This window comes from Anopheles marshallii, chromosome X, assembly GCF_943734725.1.
Source record: "Anopheles marshallii chromosome X, idAnoMarsDA_429_01, whole genome shotgun sequence".
Classification (NCBI taxonomy): Eukaryota; Metazoa; Arthropoda; class Insecta; order Diptera; family Culicidae; genus Anopheles; species Anopheles marshallii.
The window spans coordinates 4336977-4362417 of record NC_071325.1 but is presented as its reverse complement, the minus strand read 5'-3'; the positions used below and the strand labels follow the sequence as shown (position 1 = coordinate 4362417).

Sequence of the window (25441 nt, the reverse complement as noted above, 5' to 3'; positions counted from 1 at the left end):
CCTTGGCCTGACTCTGTGGAACGTCATGTACGACGGCGTTCTGCGGATCCAGCTCCCTGAAGGGGCCACCACCCACCCCCGCCCCCACAGAGCGCGAAAAGTGTGGGTGAAAACGGTTTTTCCCGGTTTTCACCCACAAGGAGCAGAGTTAGCGGCTCGACGTGTTCTACAAAAGTGTGCGGGAGGAAATTCCGCAATTTTTCCACCCACCCCCACGGCCCGGAAACAAAAGGGGGAGCAGATACGGCGGAAAATCGCGTTTTTCGCGGTTCCGAAAGCGCCGCTGGCGGAAAAGCGGTGCTTTCGTTGCCTTGAGCGTGGCCACTTCGCTGGGCAATGCTCGGGGGAGGACCGCAGTAAGGCCTGTATCCGGTGTGGCGCGGCAGGCCACAAGGCTGCAACTTGCATCGGGCAAGTTCGATGCATCAAGTGTGGCGGCCCGCACCAGATTGCCTCCGCCCAGTGCAAAGATTTGGCCCAGCGATGATTGAAGTGCTCCAGATCAACATCGGGAAGAGCAGGAGCGCACAAGACCTTGCGCTCCAGCGTATGAGGGAGGAAGGAGTAGACGTCATGCTTGTGACGGAGCTCTACGCAGTGCCGGCCAACAACGGCAATTGGGCGTCCGATGACGAACTGAAGGCTGCGATCGTCACCAGCGGCCAACGGTTCCCCATCCAGCGGGTGAGGAGCGTGCAACATCCCGGCATTGTGGCAGCCGAGGTAGCGGGCATCGTATTCATATGCTGCTACATTCCGCCATCTGTCGGCCTCCCGGACTTTGAGCGGCAGATGGACAGGCTGGAGGTCCTAGCGAGAGGTCATCCTCACGTCGTCTTGGCTGGTGACTTCAACGCGTGGCACGGGGCCTGGGGGAGCGAGCGTGCCAACCTTAAGGGTGAGGCGCTCCTCCAGACGGCAAACAGCATCGGTTTGGAGGTCCTCAACCGTGGAACGGAGCCGACATTCCTGGGCAACGGCGTGGCCCGGCCCAGCAGGGTGGACGTCGCTTTCGCGAGTCCATCGCTCTGCCGACCGGATGGAGTGGCGGAGGTCATCAGCTCCTGGCGGACGCTAGACTGCTACTCCTATAGCGACCACCGCTATATTCGGTTTGCGGTCGGGCAACAGCCTCGTGCTGGCCAGCGGCCCGGACGGGGCATTCAGCGGTTGGAAGGCGTCGAGGTGCGGGAGGCGGGTGTTCGCTGGCGAACTCGTCAGTTTTGCCCCCGTACGTTCAAGCTGGCACTAGAGGCGACCCGTTTTGCCGATCGTGTGACGGATGCGGCAAGCCTGGGGATGGCGCTTACGGAGGCTTGCGACGCCAGCATGGCGAGGATCCGGCAGTCGCAGCAGAGGAAGAGCGCCAACGTGTACTGGTGGACTCCGGCCATTGAGGAGCTGACTGAGCGCTGCCGGTTGGCCCGGGAGAGACAGTCCTTGGCCCTTGACGAGACGTCCGTTGAATTGGCTGCGATGGAACATCAGGAGGCGCGTGCTGCCTTAAGGGTGGCAATTAAGGCCAGCAAACAGCGGCAGTTCGACGAGTGGCTGCAGGCCCTGGCTGCGGATGAGACGGGACAGTGGTTCCGGCAAGTCCTTCTGCGGTTTCGGGGCAGCTGGACGGCGCGAGAACGTGATCCAGCGGTGTTGCAGCGGATCGTCGAGGAGCTTTTTCCGGAGCATCCCCCGGTCGAGTGGCCGGACGTCGCGCCTTCGGAAGGGGACACTCCGGTCCGTCCGATCAGCTGCGCGGAGCTCCAGGCGATAGCGAGCGAGTTGCATCCGCGGAAGGCGCCTGGCCTCGACGGAATTCCGAACGCTGCGGTAACGGCTGCCATCCGAGAGTACCCTGAGCCATTCGCGTGTGTCTACCAGCGCTGCTTGGACACGTTCTCGCGCCGTCCAGCTGCCCCGAAACCGCAGAAGGACTTGCCGGAACCACTGTCCCGTCTCATCCGCAGCCAGGGCCTGCAGCCACTCGTCGAACTGCCGCTGTTTGCTGGCCTTAATTGCCACCCTTAAGGCAGCACGCGCCTCCTGATGTTCCATCGCAGCCAATTCAACGGACGTCTCGTCAAGGGCCAAGGACTGTCTCTCCCGGGCCAACCGGCAGCGCTCAGTCAGCTCCTCAATGGCCGGAGTCCACCAGTACACGTTGGCGCTCTTCCTCTGCTGCGACTGCCGGATCCTCGCCATGCTGGCGTCGCAAGCCTCCGTAAGCGCCATCCCCAGGCTTGCCGCATCCGTCACACGATCGGCAAAACGGGTCGCCTCTAGTGCCAGCTTGAACGTACGGGGGCAAAACTGACGAGTTCGCCAGCGAACACCCGCCTCCCGCACCTCGACGCCTTCCAACCGCTGAATGCCCCGTCCGGGCCGCTGGCCAGCACGAGGCTGTTGCCCGACCGCAAACCGAATATAGCGGTGGTCGCTATAGGAGTAGCAGTCTAGCGTCCGCCAGGAGCTGATGACCTCCGCCACTCCATCCGGTCGGCAGAGCGATGGACTCGCGAAAGCGACGTCCACCCTGCTGGGCCGGGCCACGCCGTTGCCCAGGAATGTCGGCTCCGTTCCACGGTTGAGGACCTCCAAACCGATGCTGTTTGCCGTCTGGAGGAGCGCCTCACCCTTAAGGTTGGCACGCTCGCTCCCCCAGGCCCCGTGCCACGCGTTGAAGTCACCAGCCAAGACGACGTGAGGATGACCTCTCGCTAGGACCTCCAGCCTGTCCATCTGCCGCTCAAAGTCCGGGAGGCCGACAGATGGCGGAATGTAGCAGCATATGAATACGATGCCCGCTACCTCGGCTGCCACAATGCCGGGATGTTGCACGCTCCTCACCCGCTGGATGGGGAACCGTTGGCCGCTGGTGACGATCGCAGCCTTCAGTTCGTCATCGGACGCCCAATTGCCGTTGTTGGCCGGCACTGCGTAGAGCTCCGTCACAAGCATGACGTCTACTCCTTCCTCCCTCATACGCTGGAGCGCAAGGTCTTGTGCGCTCCTGCTCTTCCCGATGTTGATCTGGAGCACTTCAATCATCGCTGGGCCAAATCTTTGCACTGGGCGGAGGCAATCTGGTGCGGGCCGCCACACTTGATGCATCGAACTTGCCCGATGCAAGTTGCAGCCTTGTGGCCTGCCGCGCCACACCGGATACAGGCCTTACTGCGGTCCTCCCCCGAGCATTGCCCAGCGAAGTGGCCACGCTCAAGGCAACGAAAGCACCGCTTTTCCGCCAGCGGCGCTTTCGGAACCGCGAAAAACGCGATTTTCCGCCGTATCTGCTCCCCCTTTTGTTTCCGGGCCGTGGGGGTGGGTGGAAAAATTGCGGAATTTCCTCCCGCACACTTTTGTAGAACACGTCGAGCCGCTAACTCTGCTCCTTGTGGGTGAAAACCGGGAAAAACCGTTTTCACCCACACTTTTCGCGCTCTGTGGGGGCGGGGGTGGGTGGTGGGTGGTCGGGGGGGTGTTAACCCGACTCGCGGCGACGGGGCGCGTTGTTTGAGCCCCCACTTGGGGGGGTGCGGAAGAAAAATGAAAACCGCGAAAAACGCGATTTTCCGCCGTATCTGCTCCCGCTTTTGTTTCCGGGCCGTGGGGGAGGGTGCAAAAAATGCGGAATTTCCTCCCGCACACTTTCGCGGAACACGCCGAGCCGCTAACTCCGCTCCTTGTGGGTGAAAACCGGGAAAAACCGTTTTCACCCACACTTTTCGCGCTCTGTGGGGGCGGGGGTGGGTGGTGGGTGGTCGGGGGGGTGTTTTTCGGACTCGTCTTTTCGAGACGCGTCCTTCGATATGCCGCACGATGGGGTGCTGCAGAAATTGCTCGCCGCCCACTTTCGCGGCACCACCCCGCGACAAAGACCGCGGCTCGATCCGCGGGTGGTGGTCACACGCACGCACCGACACCGTTACGCTGCACTTTAAAGTCGACTATCTCTGGCGTCAGTGGACCGATTGACGCGATCCAGGACTCAAACGAAGCGTCTTTTTAGCGCGCACCTTATTATTACACTTTCGTGATCGTTCGTTAGCACACTTCTCAAATATTTTCAGATAAGTGTTAAAAAACCACTTTAAACACTCCTTAAAAATATTTTCACTCCACGGCGATTTTTTTTCGATACAGCACTTTAAGCGTCTTTCTCGCGCGCAACTTTTGAGTGGTCGAACGTCCCGATCGGACCAACAGTTTTCTTAAATATCGACTTTTTATAGTCTCCGAAAAACTCAAAAGTTAATGAACTTTTTTCCGAAATTTTTGGTTAACGCCTTCAGGACCAGGATCGGGGGCGCAATACGTAAAACCGTCCCGATCGGTCAATTTTTCGCTAAGTTTTTTCACTTTTTCACTTAACACGCTATTTCACCCGCGAAAACCGCGAAAACCGCGAAATATTCCGCGCACGCACTTTAACACACTCGAGGCCAATGTCCGGGGGGCCAAATCCGCAATCACCTGCGGTCCAATATAGCACCGCGAAAAATCGCGAGTTTTTCCGCGGTGGGTGGTGGGTGGTGGGTGGGTGGGATGGTGTTCTCCTCACTCCCCTCACCGAGACGCGTCGTTTGAGATGTCGCACGCCCGGATCGGAGCACCTTTACTAAGTGGCCACCGAGGGCCCTCCAGGCACCAGCCAGGAAGCCAGGGCGGACACAACCCAAAATTCACCGGTGTTCCACGCGGGTGTTCCTCCGGAGACAACTCCCGGACGAAATTTCGAAGTTAACGGTTCTTTCGGCCAAAAGCCGCCATTTTACCACGTGGAAAAATTATCACCCCCTTTTTGCATCAAACTTTGTCCGCTTATAACTTCGCGAGTTTTTACACGATCACCACGAAATTTCACACAACGGTAGTCCTCACTGAGTTCTTGCTTTTAAAAGTTTTGGATTGTAAATCGGTTAGCAAACACAAGAGTTATTTAGGTGTCCGTTTTCACACTTTTATCGTTAATAACTCCGCGAACTCCATGAAATCCGCGGATTTTTCTTCACCCATTGGTGCGCCTCGATGGCGCCCGTCTTTTAACGTATCACTATTAAAAATCCGTTCAGTACTTCACTTGTTATCCGCGAAAAACGAATCCGCGAAAAACTCCGCGGTTTCCGCGAATATCGCGACCAAACTTGGTGGGGGGGTTCAGGATGGCGGTTCCGCCCCCAGTACTAAAAACCACTAGGATACAATCACAATTACAAAAGTTTTCCTCACTGACACTTTTTTCATACGGAGCGACGTGGATTTGGACCGTTCTCTTCGGCTGCCAGACACAGACTGCTGTTCGAATCAATATTGTTGTGTAGTTAATGTTACTTGTTAATCATAAACGCCGCTTTCTTTTGGATTATCGGAGGAGAGAGCTTTCATAGAGAACCCACACACGGTGAGCATTTATTAATTGTCAGGCTTCCGAGATGATAAGGACATCATCAAAGATTACAATTACCCGTGACAGTTTTGAAAGAGGTATTTAGTGCTCTTCCGAATCTATCATCCTTAGGAACACATTGGCCTCCTCTGATTCCTTTTCTTTAGTGGCACAACCTCATATGGTTTAGCCTTAACTGTCTGGCTTTCTTTGGCTTTATTAAGCCCTTACCTCCCATACACTATTTGCAGTATTTGTCCCTTACATTATTTAATCGTAGTATATAAATCGACCATGCTCGGTATAAGGTAGGGTTATCACGAAGAAGTTCCTCTTATTGCAAGATTTGTTTATTTATTTGATCAGCATCTATCGGTGGTTATGTATGATCCCTAGAATAGCCTTAGATCTAGCATTAGTTCTGTATGGGCTCATAAGGCATAACGACTATAGCAAAGTGTTGATGCCGTGGGTAAGGTGGATGTGGTTACGCTCACTGAACATCGAAGATCATTGGTCTCTTAATTTCAAATCATTTGTAATCCCCAAATCTTGGTCGTTCTCAGAATCTCTTTGCATTAGTTCAACGCGTATTTTTAAATATCATTCAATATTATAGAACCTCTTACGTGGTTCTATTGGAGACGTACTCATACGGTGTTCCAAGTAAATGAGTGTATCATCGCTGCTGGTATTAGACGTTTGCTGTTGGAACGTAAATTGATAGGGTTCCCTTTTTTTAATTATCCGTTCCCAACTGCTGATTCGTGCAACATGAATCTTACGCGCGTGTATGGCTGTGTTATCGCCAATCTCCTTGGGAAATGCTCGATCCGTCCCTGTTTTTGGAGGAAGTCTATTAATGCAAATTGTGTGTTTATTTTCGTGTACCTCGCCGAAGCTGGGAGATAAGAAATCTCAACCCACGCACGGGTGCGGACTGCGTTTTCCTCTTGTATTGCCGTACAGGAAGCTAAAGGTGGTCGTGTGCTGTACAAACATCAGCCGGGAACCTTAGATCAGAAGGCAAACAACCGCAGGATGATGATAGCAGAACTTTCTGGCTTTCGTTCGCGGCGCGTACCGGTCTTTCTCAATCGACCATAATAAAACCTACATCCTCTGCTCATCCTTGACGCGGCGGCATATGGGGTTGGTGTAGCTGACGGTTAAGCCACACCGCCAAATTGGTTACCGGGGGCCGTATGCGGTGAGAATCTGGCCGAAATGAGTGGCAAAGATAGGTGGCAGGGAGTTGCGAAGTGGAAAACCATATCAAAAACCTCACCTCTATGCACTCCCAGCTCTGCCGGCATGCGTTAGCTGCCCTTTGTGCCCTTGCGTACGTTCGCGAAATTGGGCAAAAGAAATGAAAAGAAATTAAAGAAGCAAGCAAAGTGAATGGGAAAACTTTTCTCCTTTGCGCACGGTGAAATAAAGTGAGTGGTTAGCCCGCACGAAAATGAGTGCGGGCGACGCGGTGAGGCCGTATGGAAATGTTCGTACGTTTCGCATTGGACCGGGACTGGGTGCTGGCGGCGCCCGGCGGACGAGGAATCATAAAACGTCCAAAGAAAAAGGGATAAAAACTTGCTGAAACCTACAAACTTTTCTCTGTCTTTTCTCGCACGTCGTTCACTTTCGAATTGGCTTTCGTCGTTCTTCTTGGCACGCAGTTAAGGGTTTTAGTGGGGTTTTTACGCGGTAAAGAGCATGCTGTGGGAGCGAAATTGGGTGGATGGGGTGGGGAGGGGGGAGGGGGAAGGGGTGGACGGTTGGGGTTTGGTGGGGGAGAGGAAGTATTCTCACGTACGCCACTTTCCGCATCTACACCCACCTTGCATCTATTCCATGCCGGTTCTTCTTCTCGCAATAGGTATGTGACTTGCATATAATGCCCCCTGTGGAAAAGATATTGGCATGTCCACACTGCTGGCGAAACTTCACCGGACCCTCCGAGACAGGATTGGTTAGGGTAAGGACGCAGTTTTGGTAACGGAGGAAAACAACGAGTGTCGTAGGAGGATTAGATAAGGCGTCGAATATGTGGCCGAAACTTTTTCGATCAACTTTGGCCTCGATAGTCCTACCCTTGCATCGGATGGTTGCGGATATGTCCTTAAGGAACCCATCACGAAAACAGCTCCTAACCGAGGTCTATATTCCGGGAACTTGGGAGCGTGCAACGCGATCTGCAGTAATGTTTGTAATCTTTCACGAAACTGCATGCCTCGCCAGTTAGTGTGTGTGTGTGTGTGTGTGCATCGTGAGACCAAAAAACAAATTCTTCACCCAAAATGAGCCAGCTTCGTTTTGATAGGTTGTGAGTAGGGGAAAAGTTATTAGCAACCTGGTAGTCTCTGTCACGATTTGTTCATGTTGGGATATACAATTCTTCGTGTTGGTAGCATGCTTCATTGAGGTTTATTGTTGTCTCTTTAAATACCATCGTTTTATCTTAGAAATTAATACTGAATTTTCACTATTAACATACATTATATGAGTGGTATAACTTGCTTATCTTGGTTAACAACCTCATGTCTTGAGAGGTCGCGTTGTCGCTTGGTTGTATTGATTTTGTAAACTACAAGGATTTTTGCAGGTTTGTTAGGGTTGATACTGTTAGCGGTCAGGGACACATTCGACTCGTACGGCGGTTGAAGAGGAAGAGAACTTATAATTCTAATTGCTTACAATATATTTGTTGCAAATTCAAACTAACACAAATGAATCTACTTCGGTCCACCTCGCTAGTTCGACCCCAGCACCAAATATCGTGTACAGAAGATTGCCTAACTTTAGGCTACAACAAGGGTTTTCGTGGTTTAAACACGCCGATCAAGGTGTCGTTTTCTCTTAGTTTTTTGTTGTTAATATTTGGATTGTTTGGAATGAGTTTCGAGATGGAAGGTTCGTCTTTTAGTTATGCGACTTTCGTATCGTTCATTATTTCCTAAGTATGTTTGCTTACTTTTCCATCTCAACTTCGAAACTTGTACCTTTTGATTTTGCCAATGTCTTGATCACTAAATATACCAAGTATTAAGAAAATAATTCATACTTTATCCTGCGTGCCGGCAACATCGAGGGCATCATCCGCTACAAAGGCCACGGCTTTGTAGGCGTACCATTGTGGTTCGTATCTTTCGCTATATACTGCAAAAGCGAAACAAATGAAGTCCTTGAAACGCATTCTTTTGATAACACTCATGATCGGTGCAGTAAAGTACAAATAAATGTTGTTTTTACTCATCTCAGTACAAAACATTGATTTTTGGGAAGTACTTCACTCCATCTTCTCCCACGCATCCCTCACTCAGGGTCGGGCTGTCTACTGAGATTAAGTTTTGCGTAGGACAATCTACTATATCAATCTTCACGTCATATTTGAAGTGCGCTGTGGTCGAAATCCGTTTTCATGGTATGTCGCGGACTATAAATGTGCCCAACATTTTAACGTAAAATTGTATAAGTGATAGTACCGCCAATATTCTTTTTATATAGTTCGCTTACGCTAGCTATCGTCTAGGTCTTCTAGCCGACATAGATCTTTGATTTGGGCTTCGTTGCTACCGATAACGCTGTTCAAATTTTCGACAGCAACTTGTAGACGTTCTGCCAAGGTTATGGGATGAAGGCATTTATTCCGCCAGTCGCCTTTACGCGCTGGGTCTTCTCGCATAGAAGAGTTGGTGGGTTAGGATAGGTTGTACATGTATGGGCAAAAGGTAAGGAACAAGAGGGACAAAAGCAGAGGGAGGCAGACTTTCTTCTGTTTTCCGCTGTCGCTTCTACGTTATTGTTGCTACCCATCTCCCCGTTGGGAAGTATTCATGGGCGTGAGGCGCAAAGTGGAGTAATAAATTGATATCGTTTCGAGAGTTCGCCATCGTTATTCATGTGTTCTTTCCACCCCACCGCTCGGGAAGGGAAAAGGAATGCTTGTGTATGTGTTCATACTGGAATGTTGAATGCCAATAAAGGAGAAAATTGAACACTGGAGTCCTTTCGGAGTCCTTCCACTGCCAGCAAGGACCACCCAAACAAAAACGACAAAGACGCCAACGAGCAGCGTATGCCAGTCAGAAAAGGGGACGATGAACCCCCGCAAAAGATTTCGCGCCGCATTAAGGGCTGTGTGTATGCTGTGCGTTGAATATTGTCTGTAAGTACGATACTCCCTTCCAGTGCGAAGGCACCAGGATGTCATCACCTTTTGTTGTTGCTGGTTGGAGTAAAACGGTATCGGTGAGGTAATGCTGGCTTCACGCGGGGAGAAAAGTGTAGCGAATTCACGGTTCAACCCCCTCGCCCTAGTTTCACGTTATGTCCGGGTTAAGGCGAGCACTTTCTTGGACCGTATCCGGAACAGCATCGACGGTTACGCCCGCACACAATTGCCCGAAAAATATTAATAATGTCTCCGTTGGGTCCAGAAACGATGCAAAGCAATTATTGTTCTTGCTATATTTTCCACTCCCCCCTTTGTTGTTATGGGGGTTTGGCGCTTTTCTTTTGTCTTTTGCACCTAAACCCTCCCGCATGCCTACTATTCTCTGTTCCACCCCTTTGCCCTTTTTCGGCACAGAGAGGGTGAGTCAAATTGAATTACCTTTTGTGTGAACAGTTTGTCCTGCTGGCTCGGGAACGTAACGGCAGTCGAACCGGTACTGGGAGATGAAAACGTCGTACGATAGCCGGCATCGTACCCAGGACGTACCTAAGCCCAGCCATCGATCATCGCCCGAAAACGATTACCGGCTAAGTAATGGAGTTAATCCATCACCATTGAGTCGTCAATGTCACGCCGTGGCATTGGGTGTACCATTCCCGCTAAATCTGTCCTTCGGCGATTTTGATGCGCGTTGCTGCAGAAATTCCGAAACCAAAGACAACAGCGGTGGACGTTTGTGGTGTCGTTCATCTTATTTGAACTGCTATTCGATCGGGACTGGTAGCACAAACAAGGGAGGGTTTGGTATTTTTATTAAAGGAAATCTCCGCATTTTCCGATTATAAACAGTAAAATCAATAATGCCCGAATATCGGTGTCCGTTTCCATACTCTTCATTCGCATCAATTAGAAGAATATTCTATAGCTAAACAATGCCGGAAATCAATAAGGTGATAATGTTATAATATTGAGTTGTTGTATGATTTGGGTTGTTGTATGACTGTTGTATGATTTGACTATCCGTACGGTGACTTTGGCACACGCTTTAAAGAACTTTAGTTTTCTGTATCAAAATAGCTTATCACGCAGGATCAGTTGGTTTGAAATGTTTAGGTTTATTTACACACACGAGCTTTCTTTTTGTCATAAAAATACTCCGTTTGGACGATTGAAATCTTTCCTAACGATCATTAGAATTCATGGAACTCTCGTTCCAGCGTGTGCCAATGCTCAGTTAACATGCGCAGTAAAGTTGCTGCAACTCAAGCTTTGGATTTATATGAAAAGTTTAGAAGCGCCCTAGAGCAAAAACGCCAAAAAAAACCAATCGTAAAAGAACTTGTGACGAGTTGATCAAACGATAAGGCTTTAAAATTGAAAACATTAATCATTGCAAGAGCGTCTTATTGGCACAGGTAGAAGTTCCATCCATCCATAACATTTATGGAGTTACCGAAAGCTAATGTTGTAAACGTTTTTACTCGTACATTTCTTTCGGACCGTCGTTCCAAGGAGCGGTTTTTGGACCGTCGTTCCAAGGAGCGGTTTTTTGACCGTCGTTCCAAGGAGCGATAATTGGAACGGTTTCGGATTGGACCTAAAGAGCGAAATTTTTTGAACCTGGTGTCGTTCACTTCAGTTAAGGAGCGGAATCGTTCCACCAGGTTCGTTCCTTATTTCCCATCACTAGTAACGAGGTACACTCGCGTCACACTTTCCGGTGTGTAGATCAGTTATGCTGACATCGTACGATCGGACGAAATAACTTCGATCGTTACACTGCTACACTGCGGAACACTGCTTCCGCTTGCTCCAGAACTTCCTCATGGGAGGGCCCGTACCGTTCTCGGACTCGTTGTCTCCAACGTTCTTCCTCCTCTTCCTCGTCCGGCTCCTCGGCTTCGAAGGGGTCAGCTTCGAGAAGGTCCAGTCCTCTCGCTTCTTCCATCGGAAGCTCCGGTCCGAGAGCTTCCGCACCCTCTACTAGTTCCGCTGCGAGGTTTATTAGTTCGTATAACAGGTTTATCAATCGAGCCATTATTTCGTGTTTAATAGTTTGTTAAGCTTTATCTATGGTAACACACTCCGTAACAAATTCAAGCGCACCTGAATTGGATTTTCTTTCTTACGCATATCGCGATTACTGTATCGCGCATATCACGATGTTGCATCCGTTGGTTTCAATTTTTAATTGTACCAACACAATATTGTTCACGATGATTGTGATGGTGATAATGAAACCTATCCATGTACCATCTGCTTAGTGCCTTTTGGTCTGTATTTGACTGCATGTTTCTTCATCTGAAAATTTCACCTGCTTTTGCGATGCAAACTGCGATACAAAAGCATCGCCGTTCAAGTACATCAATGATTCGTTCTAGTTCTCGTCTAGTTCTTGCAGTTTGTCTCTCTGTTTAGGGCTGGAATACCTTCTTTGACCTAGCGGGTGGGTTGTCGGGACGAATATAATTAAGTCGACATTCGGCAATACACCACCAGTACAATCGACATTGTTGTGATCATTACGGATAACTGGCTAAGGCACAAATCGTGCCAAATCCTGGCGGTGAAACTCTTATAGAGCTGCGCCAAAAGGGGGTGGGGGGTGGGGAATTAAAATTCGTATATTCTCTACCTTTAATATCCGCCAAATGTGTGTTTCTGTGTTTGTGTGCCGTACAATACCGTACCGTCTATGACGCCTGCCTGTGTGGGCCCGGGTGTTATCGAAAAACTATCCTAAGCTACTTTTGGTGCGATAATAACGCAAACGTTAGATGCTGCGGGCACCATTTGGATGGTGTGGTGTGATAGGGAAAGGTTGAGAAGATAGTTCCGAGTTGATAATGCTTAATCCGCTTCCCAGGCCACCATTTCGCCCCTCCCTCCGGGTGTAGCATTGCGGTTAGAGGAGTTTCTTTCCCGTCTGTGTGTTTTGATTTTTTGTTGTTGCTAGTCTTAATCTCTGCCTCCCGAGAACCGGTCAGTTGCAAAAGGGGGTGGAAAGAAAGTCTTGCGAGCGCAACTCCATTCCAGTAGGATATAGTGCTTAATGAAGATCCCTGCCGGTGTGTTGTGGTGGTGGAAGTGCAAGTGGAAGAGTTGGGGAAGGTTGATAGAAGTTTTGGCGGAAGAAAGGGGAAGGGTTTGCTGTTGGAATGGTAGTCACGCTAACCGCACATCCACCCCAACACAGACACACATCCACACATATAAATAAATACTCAGGCAAGAAACTCTCGCATATAGCGGATAGAGCGCTCGGTTCGGTTGCTAGGGAGTGCGCGGTGTAAACTCTTCTCACCGGCGTTGATTGCAACTGGCATGTGTCTCCCATGTCCTCCTCCTCCCTCCCTCATCCGCCTGTCGTCTTCCGAAAAACCTGAAAAACAGCAAAAAGCAATAAAATTCACCCTTCCCGCTTACACACCGCTTTTAGCCGAACCAACCTTGCATGACCTGTGGCCGATTGGTGACGATTACTTTGCGAAGAAGCGGCAGCATACAACCTTCCCCGAGCGCCACCGTCTGCGCTCCCACTCCACTTATCTGCTGGACCGGAAGTTAACCAGCATCAAGCGTGTTTCCTTCGTGTACCATCTTTACAACCCGGCCCTGTAGTCTCTCTTCTGCGGGTTCGTACGATAGAATCGGTTTTGGGTTTTGATTGTCTCTTGAAGCGTTTGCTTGCCGTCTGTTACGGTGGGGCCGTTTGCTTTGACAGACCGGGTGTACTGGGTGGACGGACCATTAGCCTGGTTTAAAACGCACCAAACCAGAGCTACCAAGAAATATTTTAACAGAAAAGAGATTTTCTTTTTACTTTGCAAGGAATGCGCACAGTTAAGGGCGCAATGACACGAATGACACTGGAACGAAACGCCTTGCATATAATGTGGTCTCGCTTTACATTGTTGTTGGTTTCGTGTTCGTTGCAGCTTGTTTGGTGCTTCCTAACGAGGTACCCAATTGTCACCTGGGCGGTAACCGTGTGGTGTGTGTGAACCTTAACCGCAATATTTAGCTTTCAAAAGCGTCCAGTTCGGTAGTTTCGTTTCATTTTTTTTTTGTTTAGCCACGGGCCAGGGGGGGGATGAAAAATTCAGTTGTGAAGATGTGAGAAGAAACCCTTCGGATAAGAAGTTTTTTAGAACTTTTCCGTGCGTTTCTTACCTTTCCGCACACCACATCCTAACCACAGCTAAAATGAAGAAAACACTGCTGCTTTTGTTTCGTTTTTATACTGCATTTTGCTTCATCCCTTAAAATGTGTACTTCGTTTCACTTGACTTGTGTGGTCGCCTTTTTTTTCTGCGCTGTTCGCTTCTTCTCCTGCTTTAGAGGGGACGTTCATGTTCATGTGGGTTGATGGGTTTGTGGAGTCAACAAATTTGATTCGCCACCATGCTTTTTGCTAGGTAGCGGCGCTTCCCGTGTGAGCCGGCTTTTCCAACTTTTCTTTTGCCAGCACGAGCTTTGCCACGGGTTTATGAACCTCTCCTTGTTTTAATGTGTGCGTGTGTGTGCCGTTTCAGATCCCATTTCGGTTTGGTAAAATAAGGCGACTTTACGATCGCACGTATATGTGTGTGAAGTGTGCACTGGTTGTGCTATGCTGTGCTAGCGCGCTGGTTCGACCAAATAGGAACATCTTGTTGTAGTGTTGTTTCCGTTTTTGTGTGTTTCCCCCTGCTGTTGGATGGAACAATCGTCGGACGGGCAAAGGATGCCCGTTGCATTAAGGGCTGACCTTTTGCAGGATTGCACCGGTTGCACCTTGCAACTTCGTTCCAGCAGAGCAAAACCGTCCCCTTGTTCTACTTGCCCCTCGGGTGCAAACCAACGGCCTGCTACGGGCAATAACAGTTTGTTAGGAAGTTGTCTTATTTACCGTCAATTTCAATTGCTTTTTTGTAATGAACCACACCATTTGCTAGTGCTTCGCCGGTACCTGAGCGTGCCACGCCGGAGTTAAAGGGATGAGATGGCAAAACTTTCTACCTAACCCCGCGTCCTTATATGCACTTCGTCTCAGTCGAAGGCATCCTTGGACACAGTGCATGAGCAGCTTGCCACAACTAGGAAGTGGTAAAGTTTTCAACCGGGTATTAAAGTTCATGATTAACTTAAGCGTCTGCTTGCAGTCGTTCCATCACAACCAGCCCCTTTCACACCGAAATCAACCAAGAGCCGCCTTGGAATGTGATATTGCACACCAAAGGTAACTCCTCTGCGTAAGCTCAAAACAAAATTGTTATCGAATGATTTATTCGACATAATTTCAAGCGGGTTTTTAATGAGATATTAAAGGATGATTACTATAAATATGTACTGTAAATATGTAATGTGATATACTGCAGTTGTCGTCGCGTTCTAGATGATGATGATAAGATTAGTAATTGTTTGCAAAAAAAAAAAAAAAAAACAAAATGTATGAGACAACACAGTTTGAGACACGCGCGCGTTGAAGTGGACATTCAAAGGATCTGTCGTTTTTTTGTGCAATCGTTTGGCTTAGAAAGTTCCTTAATGCCACCACTTATCGACAATTTTTTTTCTATATATAAACGGTTATAAGAGTTTAAATATCTTAAAGATAAATTCGTCTCTCTCAAACCTGTGTTGGGGTATGCGGTGGGACTTATCATCATCATCAACATGATGTTGCTGTGCGGTATCGGCACACGAAGTATGGTACGCCTGATTTAATATACGATTGTTTTATTCTTGAGCTCTTTCGCTCACGACCCAACGTGAATATTAAATGATATACGTGCGCTATTGGTATTTCATCGCCAGGAAAAATTGATATTAATAAATTTTTAGCCCGTTCGTCTCTTGATGTAGCATTGAAGTCTTCTAACTCGATGGTAAGAAAGTCGGCTTTTGACGGTGTGTTCGAATTTCACCGATTTCTTTCCATTTGTTTAGCACACATATCACGCAATTGCGGACAAAAAACACATACAACCTTCACAATGGAGTATTCCGTTGGCACCCGGCCGCACGGTTTGCTTGTATTTTGTAACATCTTGTTGTTTTCCTTCCCACTTTTCGGTTTTACATTTTTCGCCCGTCATTTCATTGACAATATTTCGTGTTTCCTCACATGATCTCAACACTTTCTAGTGCGGTTTTACAGTTTCGCCTCCTTTGGTTGATTTGCTACTCTGTTTCTGGTACAGCGGACCCCTCTATAATAGGCCTAAGTGTTGGAGTAGGATGCCGTTGTTTCGCTTCTTTTGGTTTGTTTGTTTTTTAACTTGCGTTTAGTACATTTGTTTGATGGCTAATACCAGTAATTGTGTAAAGTTATGTGTTGTTTTCGGTTACCATTTGTTACGGGGTGTACTATGTTTGGATTACAACTCTTTTTTCTTTTCTGTTCTCATCGTTCGCGCTTTTCGTTGGTTATAAAGCTAATTGAATGCGGCAGCAAAATGTTCTGACACGGAAACAACTAACTTAACGATTCAATCAAAGTACAACAGAGCTTTTTTATATTTGTGGAACAAACATAACGCGCCGACGATGTTTCTGTGGAAAGGACGCTTTGTGTTGCCCCTGGAAGCACTATTAGACACGCATTATTTTACGAAAAAAAACGCTTGCTGTTGATGAATTACAAGATATAAAAAAAAAAAAACAAATCAAATCTTTCTTCACTCGCACATTTTGGCATCGTAAACTTTCGAGAAAGTGAACAAAAATAAGCAGTGAACATACGCAAAAATAAAATCAAAGAATTAACTAAGATTTAGTTATTAAATAATATATAATACTTTAAAATAATCATTTTCTCTATGTGATATCGTTTTTTTGTTACGAAACAACAGACGATTGATACGTTTCGTTAATTTTTCAATTTTCCGCCACTGCCGGCATTACAAGGTTTCCGATGGTTAATATTGACTTGTTGATTGGAGTGTTGTTTGATCGCGTATGTAATTGACTTTTGCAGGGAGTTGTTAAACTATTCAACAGAAGGCGTCGAAAAACTCAACAGCTACTGTTCAGCAAAACATAATTGTTAATGCTGGGGGCACTATCTAGCTAGCTCCAGCTGTCACATCCATAGTAACGGTGTCACACCAGCAATGACAATCATATTTTTGTTCTACAGTTTCGGTTGTACTTGTAAATTCCTTACGTTGAATAATTCAATAACTCCCTGAAAGTGTCAACAACTCAATGCAGATGTCAATTAACAGCTTTGAACACCGTGTATTATAGCATAAACAGGTAACCCAAGCAGGACTTAACTTCGATGCAAATAATGACAAACTTAACACAGCGCACGTTTCATTAATGGGTAACATATACTATATTAGGTCCCTGTTTCACGGTTTTATGCACTGGGGTTAAGAAATTGCCATAGCCTTGCGGCACCAAGTATGCAAAACCTGCAGGACAAAATGTTCCTATTGCGATTTCTGCTTGCGAGTAATTTTGCAACGTTCCAATTAGGCAATATTATGTGGAGTTTATCTGTATGAAGTTACTCTCCTTTGTCCTCATTGTCCACAGCCCAAAAGGTACAAACTTATCACCCCTTGTATCTTATCTCGTTCTCGCTTTCTTTTAACTGTGCTTGCGTTGATGCTGCGGTAGCGTTTACGTTTAACAGTGTATATAGTTTGCATTGCCGTTGCGGTATATCTTCCCGTAAAATGTGTTACACTTCAGCTAGAGCTCGACACCGAACTGATGCATTTGCCTGCTCTTTCTAGCATATTTCGGTTACCACCGTTTGCTGTGCACAGTAAAAAAATTAAATGCCGGATAGGACGGAAAACAAAACTAATATCATAAATAAATAAATAAATGACCACACATCTTTCAACACTGCTCAACAGTACGGACACGCGCCGGCTAGACTTGGTAATACTGCTTCATGGTATTAATATTAATCGCCTGTTTAGCTAGTTAGTGATTGCAATCGAGAGTGTCTGCACAAAACGCGTCTGCGGCGGTTTGTTATTGACTCTATTTAGCTACTCGTTGCTCCCCTTTATGCTGCTTTAAATGAGGAGGAAGCAGAATACAGGGAGCATATACCAGTTGAACAGTACCCGGGGACTAGTTTTATATACATACATACGTTTGCTTGCTACTAACCATTCAGCAGTAGACAATTGCCCCTCTCCCCCCATTGGTACATTCTTGGCTATATTGGTTAGGTGCCATTTGCTATTATTGTTCATTGTTCTACCGGTTTGTAGTCCAGGCTGCAAATTGCTGCTATCGCTATGTTTCGCTGAATAGGTGTGTTTGCATTTTGGATATATATATGTATATATACTTCTTTTTTTTGTTTTATTTCCTTCAAGTTCCGCTCGCTCTACAAATATATACAACAAATCGAGATCGCGAGCAGACAAGCGCGCGCGCGCGCCACTCCATCTGTTTTGACAACTTTCGGCATCCGGAAATTGACAGTTTGACAGTACGTCAAGCGGGTAGTGGAGTGCCGCGTTGAAGGGATTAAGTTGACAGCAGGCTTAATTGCACCGTGTTAGCTCGCCAGCGAAACGGTGACCGAATTGAGTAGTAGAAATTGGGATGTACTGATTGCATAGTCTCGTTTAAGCGCTTGTTTTTTGCGTGGGTCTTTATGTTTTTCTTTATTTTTTATTTTTGTTTAAGTGAATGCCCAGTTTTTGTATGCTCATTTTTCCGTTTCTTTGTTATATATACCATCCACTTTCAACGCATGGCTCGGCGCGCATGATTCGTTAATTTGGAACACACATGCAGGGGTACACCTCGGTTAAATAGTCGCAAAAGTTATGCAATCTGCATAACAAAAATCGTTTAATAGCAGCATTCTTTGCTTGTCGCTTCTGTGTAAGCAAGGCATTACAACCTGTACATTCTGCTTCTCCATCCTCCCCGCCCCGCCCCATCCTGAATTATGGCGGGAAAATTACCCCGCCTTCTCCCCTCTCCCCTCCGCAAACACATGATGCTTTTCTTCGCCAGTTTTTGTTTGTTTCGTCTCCATTTTCATCATTATTGTCCATTGGAAAGAGGCGTATTTTGCGCTCTTGCCGTTTTGTTTTTCCTTTTTTTATGGTACCCCGCAACACACGGACGCTGCAAATGGCGTGTAAAAGAAAAAAAAAACAATCGCAAGATTTTCCAATTTTTCTTCCTTATATAAAACAAACGATTGGCCTTGCCGCGCTCGTTTAGCCTATCTGGCCGGTGAAGGAGTGTGTGAGCGGAAACAAAACAATTTATATTTCACTATCTTATCCTTCCTTTTAACACCTTCCTCGTATTGTTCATTTTGCTTTTATTTATTTTTTTTGGAGGAAGGTTTTTGTATGAATTCTTTGTGTACATTGCATATGATCCGCTCTCTTCATATCCGTCCTTGTCGCTATGGATCATGTTTGGCATCCATTCGTAGACACATCATAAGAATTAATTATTAGTTTACAATTACGGCTGCTTTCGAAGCAATGAAGTGTTTGCTATATGAGCGCTTTGTGAAGTACACCAACACATAGCCATAACACATCCAGCAGCAGCATCCGTATGGACGTGTGTGTTAAATGCTGTCGTGGCGTTACCATTTGCTGGAGGATACATCTGTTGTGCTTGCATTTGTGTTAATTAAATAGTATGCTATTTGTTTCACTATCGGAGTAGGCATTTCTATGCATATGTGTACGTGTATTTATAAGTATATGGTTTTGTATAATAGGCAATGGTTTAATTTTGTCTTGTTTGTGTGTGTGAGAGTGTTTTTTTGTTTGATTTTTGCTTAATATTTCCACTAATGCTTGTTTTTGCTGCCCTAGATAAGGAGAGTTAGCGTGTAAACGAGTAAAGAGGGTGAAACGAAAAGAGGTGTGTAGGGGTGGGAGAAGGAAAGGCATTACTATACGTACGGTTAGAACGGTAGAAAAAACCCCACCCCACACCCAGTAGCATTCATCTCCGTTTGCCTGCTGGTTCCGCCCGCTGTGAAATGGCGAGCCGCGCGGATATTCAGTCACGTCAGTCGGCGCGTACTGCTGCCATCATCCCCACCAAGCCGGGTTCCCCACTGCTGCTCCCTAACCGGTGGCGGGCGGCATTTTGCTGATGTGTTCGGGTTGCTGGACCACCCCGTAACGGACCCTGGTGCCACTATTTAAGCGAATGGAACACGCTCTCTATGTCGGGAAGCCCTCGTTCGCGGCCACGCGCCGATATCTCCGACGTCCAGCGGTTCGCCTTGTAGTACATATCTTTGTACATCGTCGGGCAGCTTTGTGTCTGCGAGAGATGGTGGGCCAGAGGGAAGAAAAAAAAAATAACGGGAATTGTAAAAGAAACCAAAGCAAAGAAAAGCAAGAGCTCGAGCAGCCAACTTCAAGGGAGAAGGATTGGACGTGCTGGCGGAGATGAAGCGAAAAGGTGGAAATTAATCTGTTCTTCTCATTTGCAGGGCGTGGAAATGGGGGAGGGGGAGGGGGAGTCCTTACCTTGCTGACACCCGTATTGGCAAAGTCGATGTTGGTCCGCACGGTACGGTGATGTAACGCTTGCAGCGGCCGAGCATTATTGCCTAGCGGTGCTTTGGGCGTTTGTTCCGAGCCCTGCATTAGCTTTCGCAGCGCGTAGAGCTGGCTCCGCGAGGGATGAGAATGATGATGAAAAACAAAAGAGAGATAGAGAGAAAGAGAGAGAGAGAGAGAGAGAGAGAAGGACACAGATTTACTTGACACGTACATTCGCGTGTTGAGTTCTAGTGTATGAGAACACCTTGTTCTCGCCTGCAACTTAACTTGCGGCTTTTGCGTTCTACCGTTGTCAGCCTACACACACATACACACACTTACCTCCTGCTTGGTGATGTAGATGGGCTTATTGAGGATAATCCAAACCGTACTTTCCCAGCAACCGGGATGGGTGGTCGAACCCTCGTACGTCATGTACTGTTCCGTGTTCGGCAGCAACGATCGCAACGAGATATGCCGGATCGGCGTGGAAGATCCTGTTCGCCGATTAGTGGGAGCGTAACGATGTAATATAGAGGGGGGGTGAAAACGGGGGAATGAAACGCAAGGGCACAATAATGGAGACGGTTTCTGGTTGGGGTTTACCTTTGTACAGGACTTTATTGAAGGCGCTGGTAATTATCCGCAGCTCCGGATTAGGCGTATCGCCGATCTGCAGCATTAGCGAAATACCGACGATGCCCTGGGCCTTGTGCTGTGCCTCGGACATGTTGTGGTACAGCTCCTTGTTGAAACCGTACAGCTGAATCTACGGTAGTACACACATACGATTTGTATCCATTATTGGTGGTCATGAACGTTGAAAACAGAGCATAAAGAAAGTAAAAAAAAAGGAAAGAACACTCGTTACCCAACCGGCCACACAATCTGATTTCCCCGCGCGTAAGAAAGGACGAGAAAGGGACCACCTCCCCCCCCCCACAAAAAAAGAGCGGAAGATAATAAAAATGTAAAATGAAAACACAGCTGCATCGGCAGGATTGGCCCGGAAGTTGATTGCACCGCAGGCTATTGTGGTGTGATGAAAGCGCGAGAAGGGGGATGGAGGAAGAACTACAACGAAGCAGAATGAACAGGCGAATGAAAGCGCCTGTATGTCGATACGAGCCACCAAACATTTCCCCTCAAACCCCTAAAAACTAAAAAAAAAACACTCACCCTTACCAGGGGGGATGAGAATGATAAAAAAAACGACGGGCGAGGGTGTTGCGAGCAGAAACCAACGTTAGCAAACCGATAAAAAGCCACCGATAAGCGGGAAGTCATAATCGTTAAAACAGTTTTCCCCCCACCCGTTCCATTCACTGGTCCGCTTACTGCATACGGTCACTCACCCTCCCAACCCCGTGGGGGCCATTTTGTGCCATACGAAGTTGAAAATGGCAAAATGGTGGCCCGCTTGGCCCTCTCGTTGCGCAAACTGGAGGAAGAACGATGAGCGACACACACGGACCATCGACCGGAAACTACTAGCGTTTTTGGAAAAAAAAATAGCCGACGTAAAGTTCCTTCATCTTCCTTCCTCCCATCGTTCTGTACGATGATGCGATGATCGAACAAGATGACTAGCTTGCATTAAATTACACATTATTAACATTGATCAGGCTTTTCCACTTATCTTGACATACACACATACACACACACACACACACACACACACACACACACGTACATACACATATATAAACAGGCATTTTCTTCCGGTCATTCATTTCTTTCGCCGTCGGCTATTTTGAGCCGAAAAAAAATGTCTACTGGGTGATGCCAGTTCCTTCTGTTTGCCTTATATTATCCACTTGAAGGTGATTTTTAAGGTCCAAAAAAAAAAAAGAACAACACCCTCTTGCTTGCGGCATTGACTTAACAAGGTTTCATAAGATTTGTTTTCTCTTCGTTAAGCTGACGTTAGATTTGTTTTCCCAATCAGTACGGCAATGGAATGCTAGCTTCCAAAGAAAAAGGAGCCTTACAACGAGTGAGGAAAAGTAATAAGCGGGCCACCTTTATGAAGGCATCAAACAGCTGCTGTGAAGGGGTTTGTTGGCTGGAGTTAAGCGGTTTCGCTTCCGGAAAGGAATTTTTACGTTTATGATCCGCCAGACCCCCCCCCCCCCCCCCCTTGTTGGCCTTTCACCACACTGCCTGAGACCTTTTGTTTCCCGCACCCCATCCCATCTGATGCCGGGGCTATAAGCAGTGTTGGGTTTGGAAAAGGTGCCGCGACAGTGGCCGAACTGCTTTTCCCAGTACGGAATCTCTGGGGGGAGGTGGAGAGGGTGGGGGTTATCGCTGCCGATAGGAAGGAGGACGATAGGAAGGTGGTGAAACAATTTTAAACTTCTCCATAAGAGAAAACAACAACCCCGAGAATAGCACACGGTTGGTTGTTGGTGGGGGAGAAAATGAGACACATCGCGATGTGTTGTGCCCGGTCGCAAAGCAAAACGAAATCACGATAAGGACAACGCTGCGCCGGGAGTGTTTGTTAGATGCAACACGCGACACTCATCCACCGGTTTTTTTTTGGATCCGAGTGCGAGAAGAATGTCATAATGGTGTTCGGTCGGTCGCTTTTGCACCCCGGAAGCGGCACCGGAAACGTGCGAACGTGAAACTTATTTACATAACGAGTTTATAGGGCCCCAACCCCCCACCTCCTCCCGCCCTTGTGTTTTCTCTATCAGCTGCTAAAGGTTTGGAGCATTGGGGTCGGGGGGGTGTTCATACACATGGTGTGCGAAACTAAAATCTGGCTTTAAAGTTGGTACTTTCAATTCTATTTGTTTATGCTGTTGTGGGGTTGTTTGTTTTTCGATTTTTCTTTTGCTCCTTTCCCCTATTTGCCCCAAGACACATTCGCTTTCCTCCCCAAACAAGAATGTCTGCACAGAGCATGCAACTCTATGCAAGTCTCTGCAACGCATTCCAACTCTACACCTACACACCTTTAGTGCGCAAAGGCTAAGATAAAGCACTGCACAGGTAGTAGCGGGATGTGAAAGGGGCGCACGTAAAAACACCTGACACTGGCAGATAATGAAGCAGAACGACTCGGTGCGTTGTGCTAGTACATGCTGCTAGGCGGGGCAAACTCCTTTGTGGTAAAGTATGTGTTTCTTTGCCTGTTGGAAGAAGTCACTACAAGTCCTACTGGGTTATGGACGCGCTACAACGCAGTCTTGTTAATTAAGAAGGCTAATTTTGTTATGGGAATTGTATAACTTTAGGCGAGGAATATCTTCAAGAATTGTTGTTTGATTCACCCCGGTATGCGGTGAGAAGTGTATTTATAATACATTTTTAATCGTCTACAACAATGATTTGAAGTTCTCTTTAGATTCGTTTGAGTGGTTCTTGTCGAAGTTCTTCTTTTTTGTTACCTGGGAATATGGCTATACCACAACAGCAATCCTCATAAACAGAAATAAAAGTATAAAAAGAGTAGAAAAAACATCAACAGGTAAAGTTAGCTTACCTCACCGGGGAAACTGTACCCGTGGATGTGATGCTCCGAGCCCTGATTGTTGTCCGTACCGTAGTGGAAGTAGATTTCCTCGAACTGGTACCGGTAGGCTAGTGGACCGCTGGAAATATTTACATGTTGTTTGGTGTCCTTCTCCACCCGGAAGACCAATGATTGGCCGGTGTTGTGCAGCGTACCCGATATCTGGAACGAAATGTAGCAGTATACACGAGTGATGCATAAAACATTGAAACTCATGAAATTTACGAATTTTGTGTTCTGTTTAGCTTTCTTTAAAATAGCAATGGTCGTATTTTTTCCTTTTTTAGAAGTTTTTAAAATTTTAATAGATGCCCTAGCGTTACAAAATCGCAAACACTACATCGATTAGGACAAACCACGATTAGGCGTACGAGGAAGAAGACTTATTTGTAACGCATATTTTTCTACAATTCTCTTCATCCACCTAGTTTCGCACGTCCTGTCTCCCTTTACTGATCAACTGATGTATCTTTAGATCACTTTACTGATTATTTTCATGGTTTGAGAGTGATTAGGATGACATGTATCGTACGGTCGAGTACACCCGGGATAAGGTGACCTTTCACGGTTCGGAGAAGGAAATGTCTCTCAATCAGATTGAATTGCATGCTAGTTTAAGTCATTATGAAGACGACCTAGTCGTTTTACTCGGGATCTCTCGGACTCGTTGCGTTTCGTTTAATTTTCAAACGACAACCTCGCACGGGATCTTTTGACTCCCTTATGGCATTCAGCCTGGTCCCCTCTCCTTCTCGGACGGTGCTCTATCGATTAATCGTTGATCGACAAGCACACTTAACGCTCTTTGCATCTCTGGATTAGAATCAGCATGATGCCATCCTCCATTAAGTGAGCTATAATAACACGGAGCTCCAATTCGAGTGACCCCATGATAATGATGGGTTAACTCCTTAGTATAGATATATGGTCAAAAAATCACGTGCTCCGTTTCATTTGATTTTCAAAGTCAACCTTAAACGTGATCTTTTGACTCCCTCATGGCATTCAGCCTTGTCCCCTCTCATTCTTGAGCGGTGCTCTATCGATTAATCGTTGATCGATAAGCACACTTAACGCTCTTGGCATCTCTGGATTAGAATCAGCATGATTCTACAATATTAACAATATTTTGATGATTGCTGTGTTGATGTTTAACGTTTTCTTTTTATCATCGGTTGTTCATCGATCCGTTAATGCCTAAATGATCGTCTGATGTTTTCCGGGACCTAGAAATTCCTCTTCAGTGTGAAACTATTTCGGCCACAGTCGTTAGAAAGGTATGTTCAGGATGTTTTGTTTGACCGAGTACACTTATGTATTTGTTGGGAATCGACCTCATAGTACTGGACAAATTGTCGATTGATTTCAAATCTAGTTGGTTCCTCAAAGTTTAGTTCCGTTTAAGTCGTCCAGAAACCTGTTTTGCATTAGATATCTGTTTTATTCTGGTGCACCGACTCGCTGTAACACGTAGTGCTTTTCGTGCAACAACCTGTATGAAAAGCTAAGCGTTAAATTACGTCGCGCTGAATTTGGTGTTGGTTGAATCGCTATACTATCCAGTGAAAATAATTTTAATTTACCGTTTCGCGAGTCGACAGCAAATTGCGCTAGGTGATAAACTCCCGACGAAGAATTAAGAATTCTTAACCATAGCCAATTCACTCGCCGGAAGGGCTCCCGAAAGCAATGAAGAAACAAACCGAGAATCCTTTCAGCCTCAGCCCGACCAGTAAAGATGTGGAACATAAAATAGTAAAGAGGCACACGCACACACACTCACACACACAATAGCACCGGTCTGTTCCATTGTGTCTTGTCTGTCACGAAGGTGTTGATGCGAAAGATGGGTAGCTGCTCAAACT

General features: G+C 47.0%; 2 protein-coding genes across 2 annotated transcripts in view; one reads left to right on the top strand and one right to left on the bottom strand.

Moving 5' to 3' along the window:
* The first annotated feature begins 483 nt into the window (after positions 1-483).
* On the top strand, positions 484-2025 carry LOC128716194 (uncharacterized). Its single transcript, XM_053811151.1, has one exon. It carries the CDS (start codon positions 484-486, stop codon positions 2023-2025), a length of 1542 nt encoding a protein of 513 aa, XP_053667126.1.
* A 17672-nt stretch (positions 2026-19697) lies between these two features.
* Positions 19698-25441, bottom strand: part of LOC128715975 (carbonic anhydrase-related protein 10) — a 50673-nt gene continuing 44929 nt past the window's right edge. Inside the window, exons 4-8 of the mRNA XM_053810934.1 lie at positions 23547-23738; positions 20657-20819; positions 20393-20547; positions 20036-20176; positions 19698-19826 (exon numbers count right to left, since the gene is read on the bottom strand). Of these exons, the coding sequence (XP_053666909.1) occupies positions 19698-19826; positions 20036-20176; positions 20393-20547; positions 20657-20819; positions 23547-23738 (780 nt within the window). The remainder of the gene's footprint in view (positions 19827-20035; positions 20177-20392; positions 20548-20656; positions 20820-23546; positions 23739-25441) is intronic.

Bases quoted from the DNA above. Each gene is read 5' to 3' on its own strand.
- LOC128716194 (XM_053811151.1), top strand. From the start codon at position 484: ATGATTGAAGTGCTCCAGATCAACATCGGGAAGAGCAGGAGCGCACAA.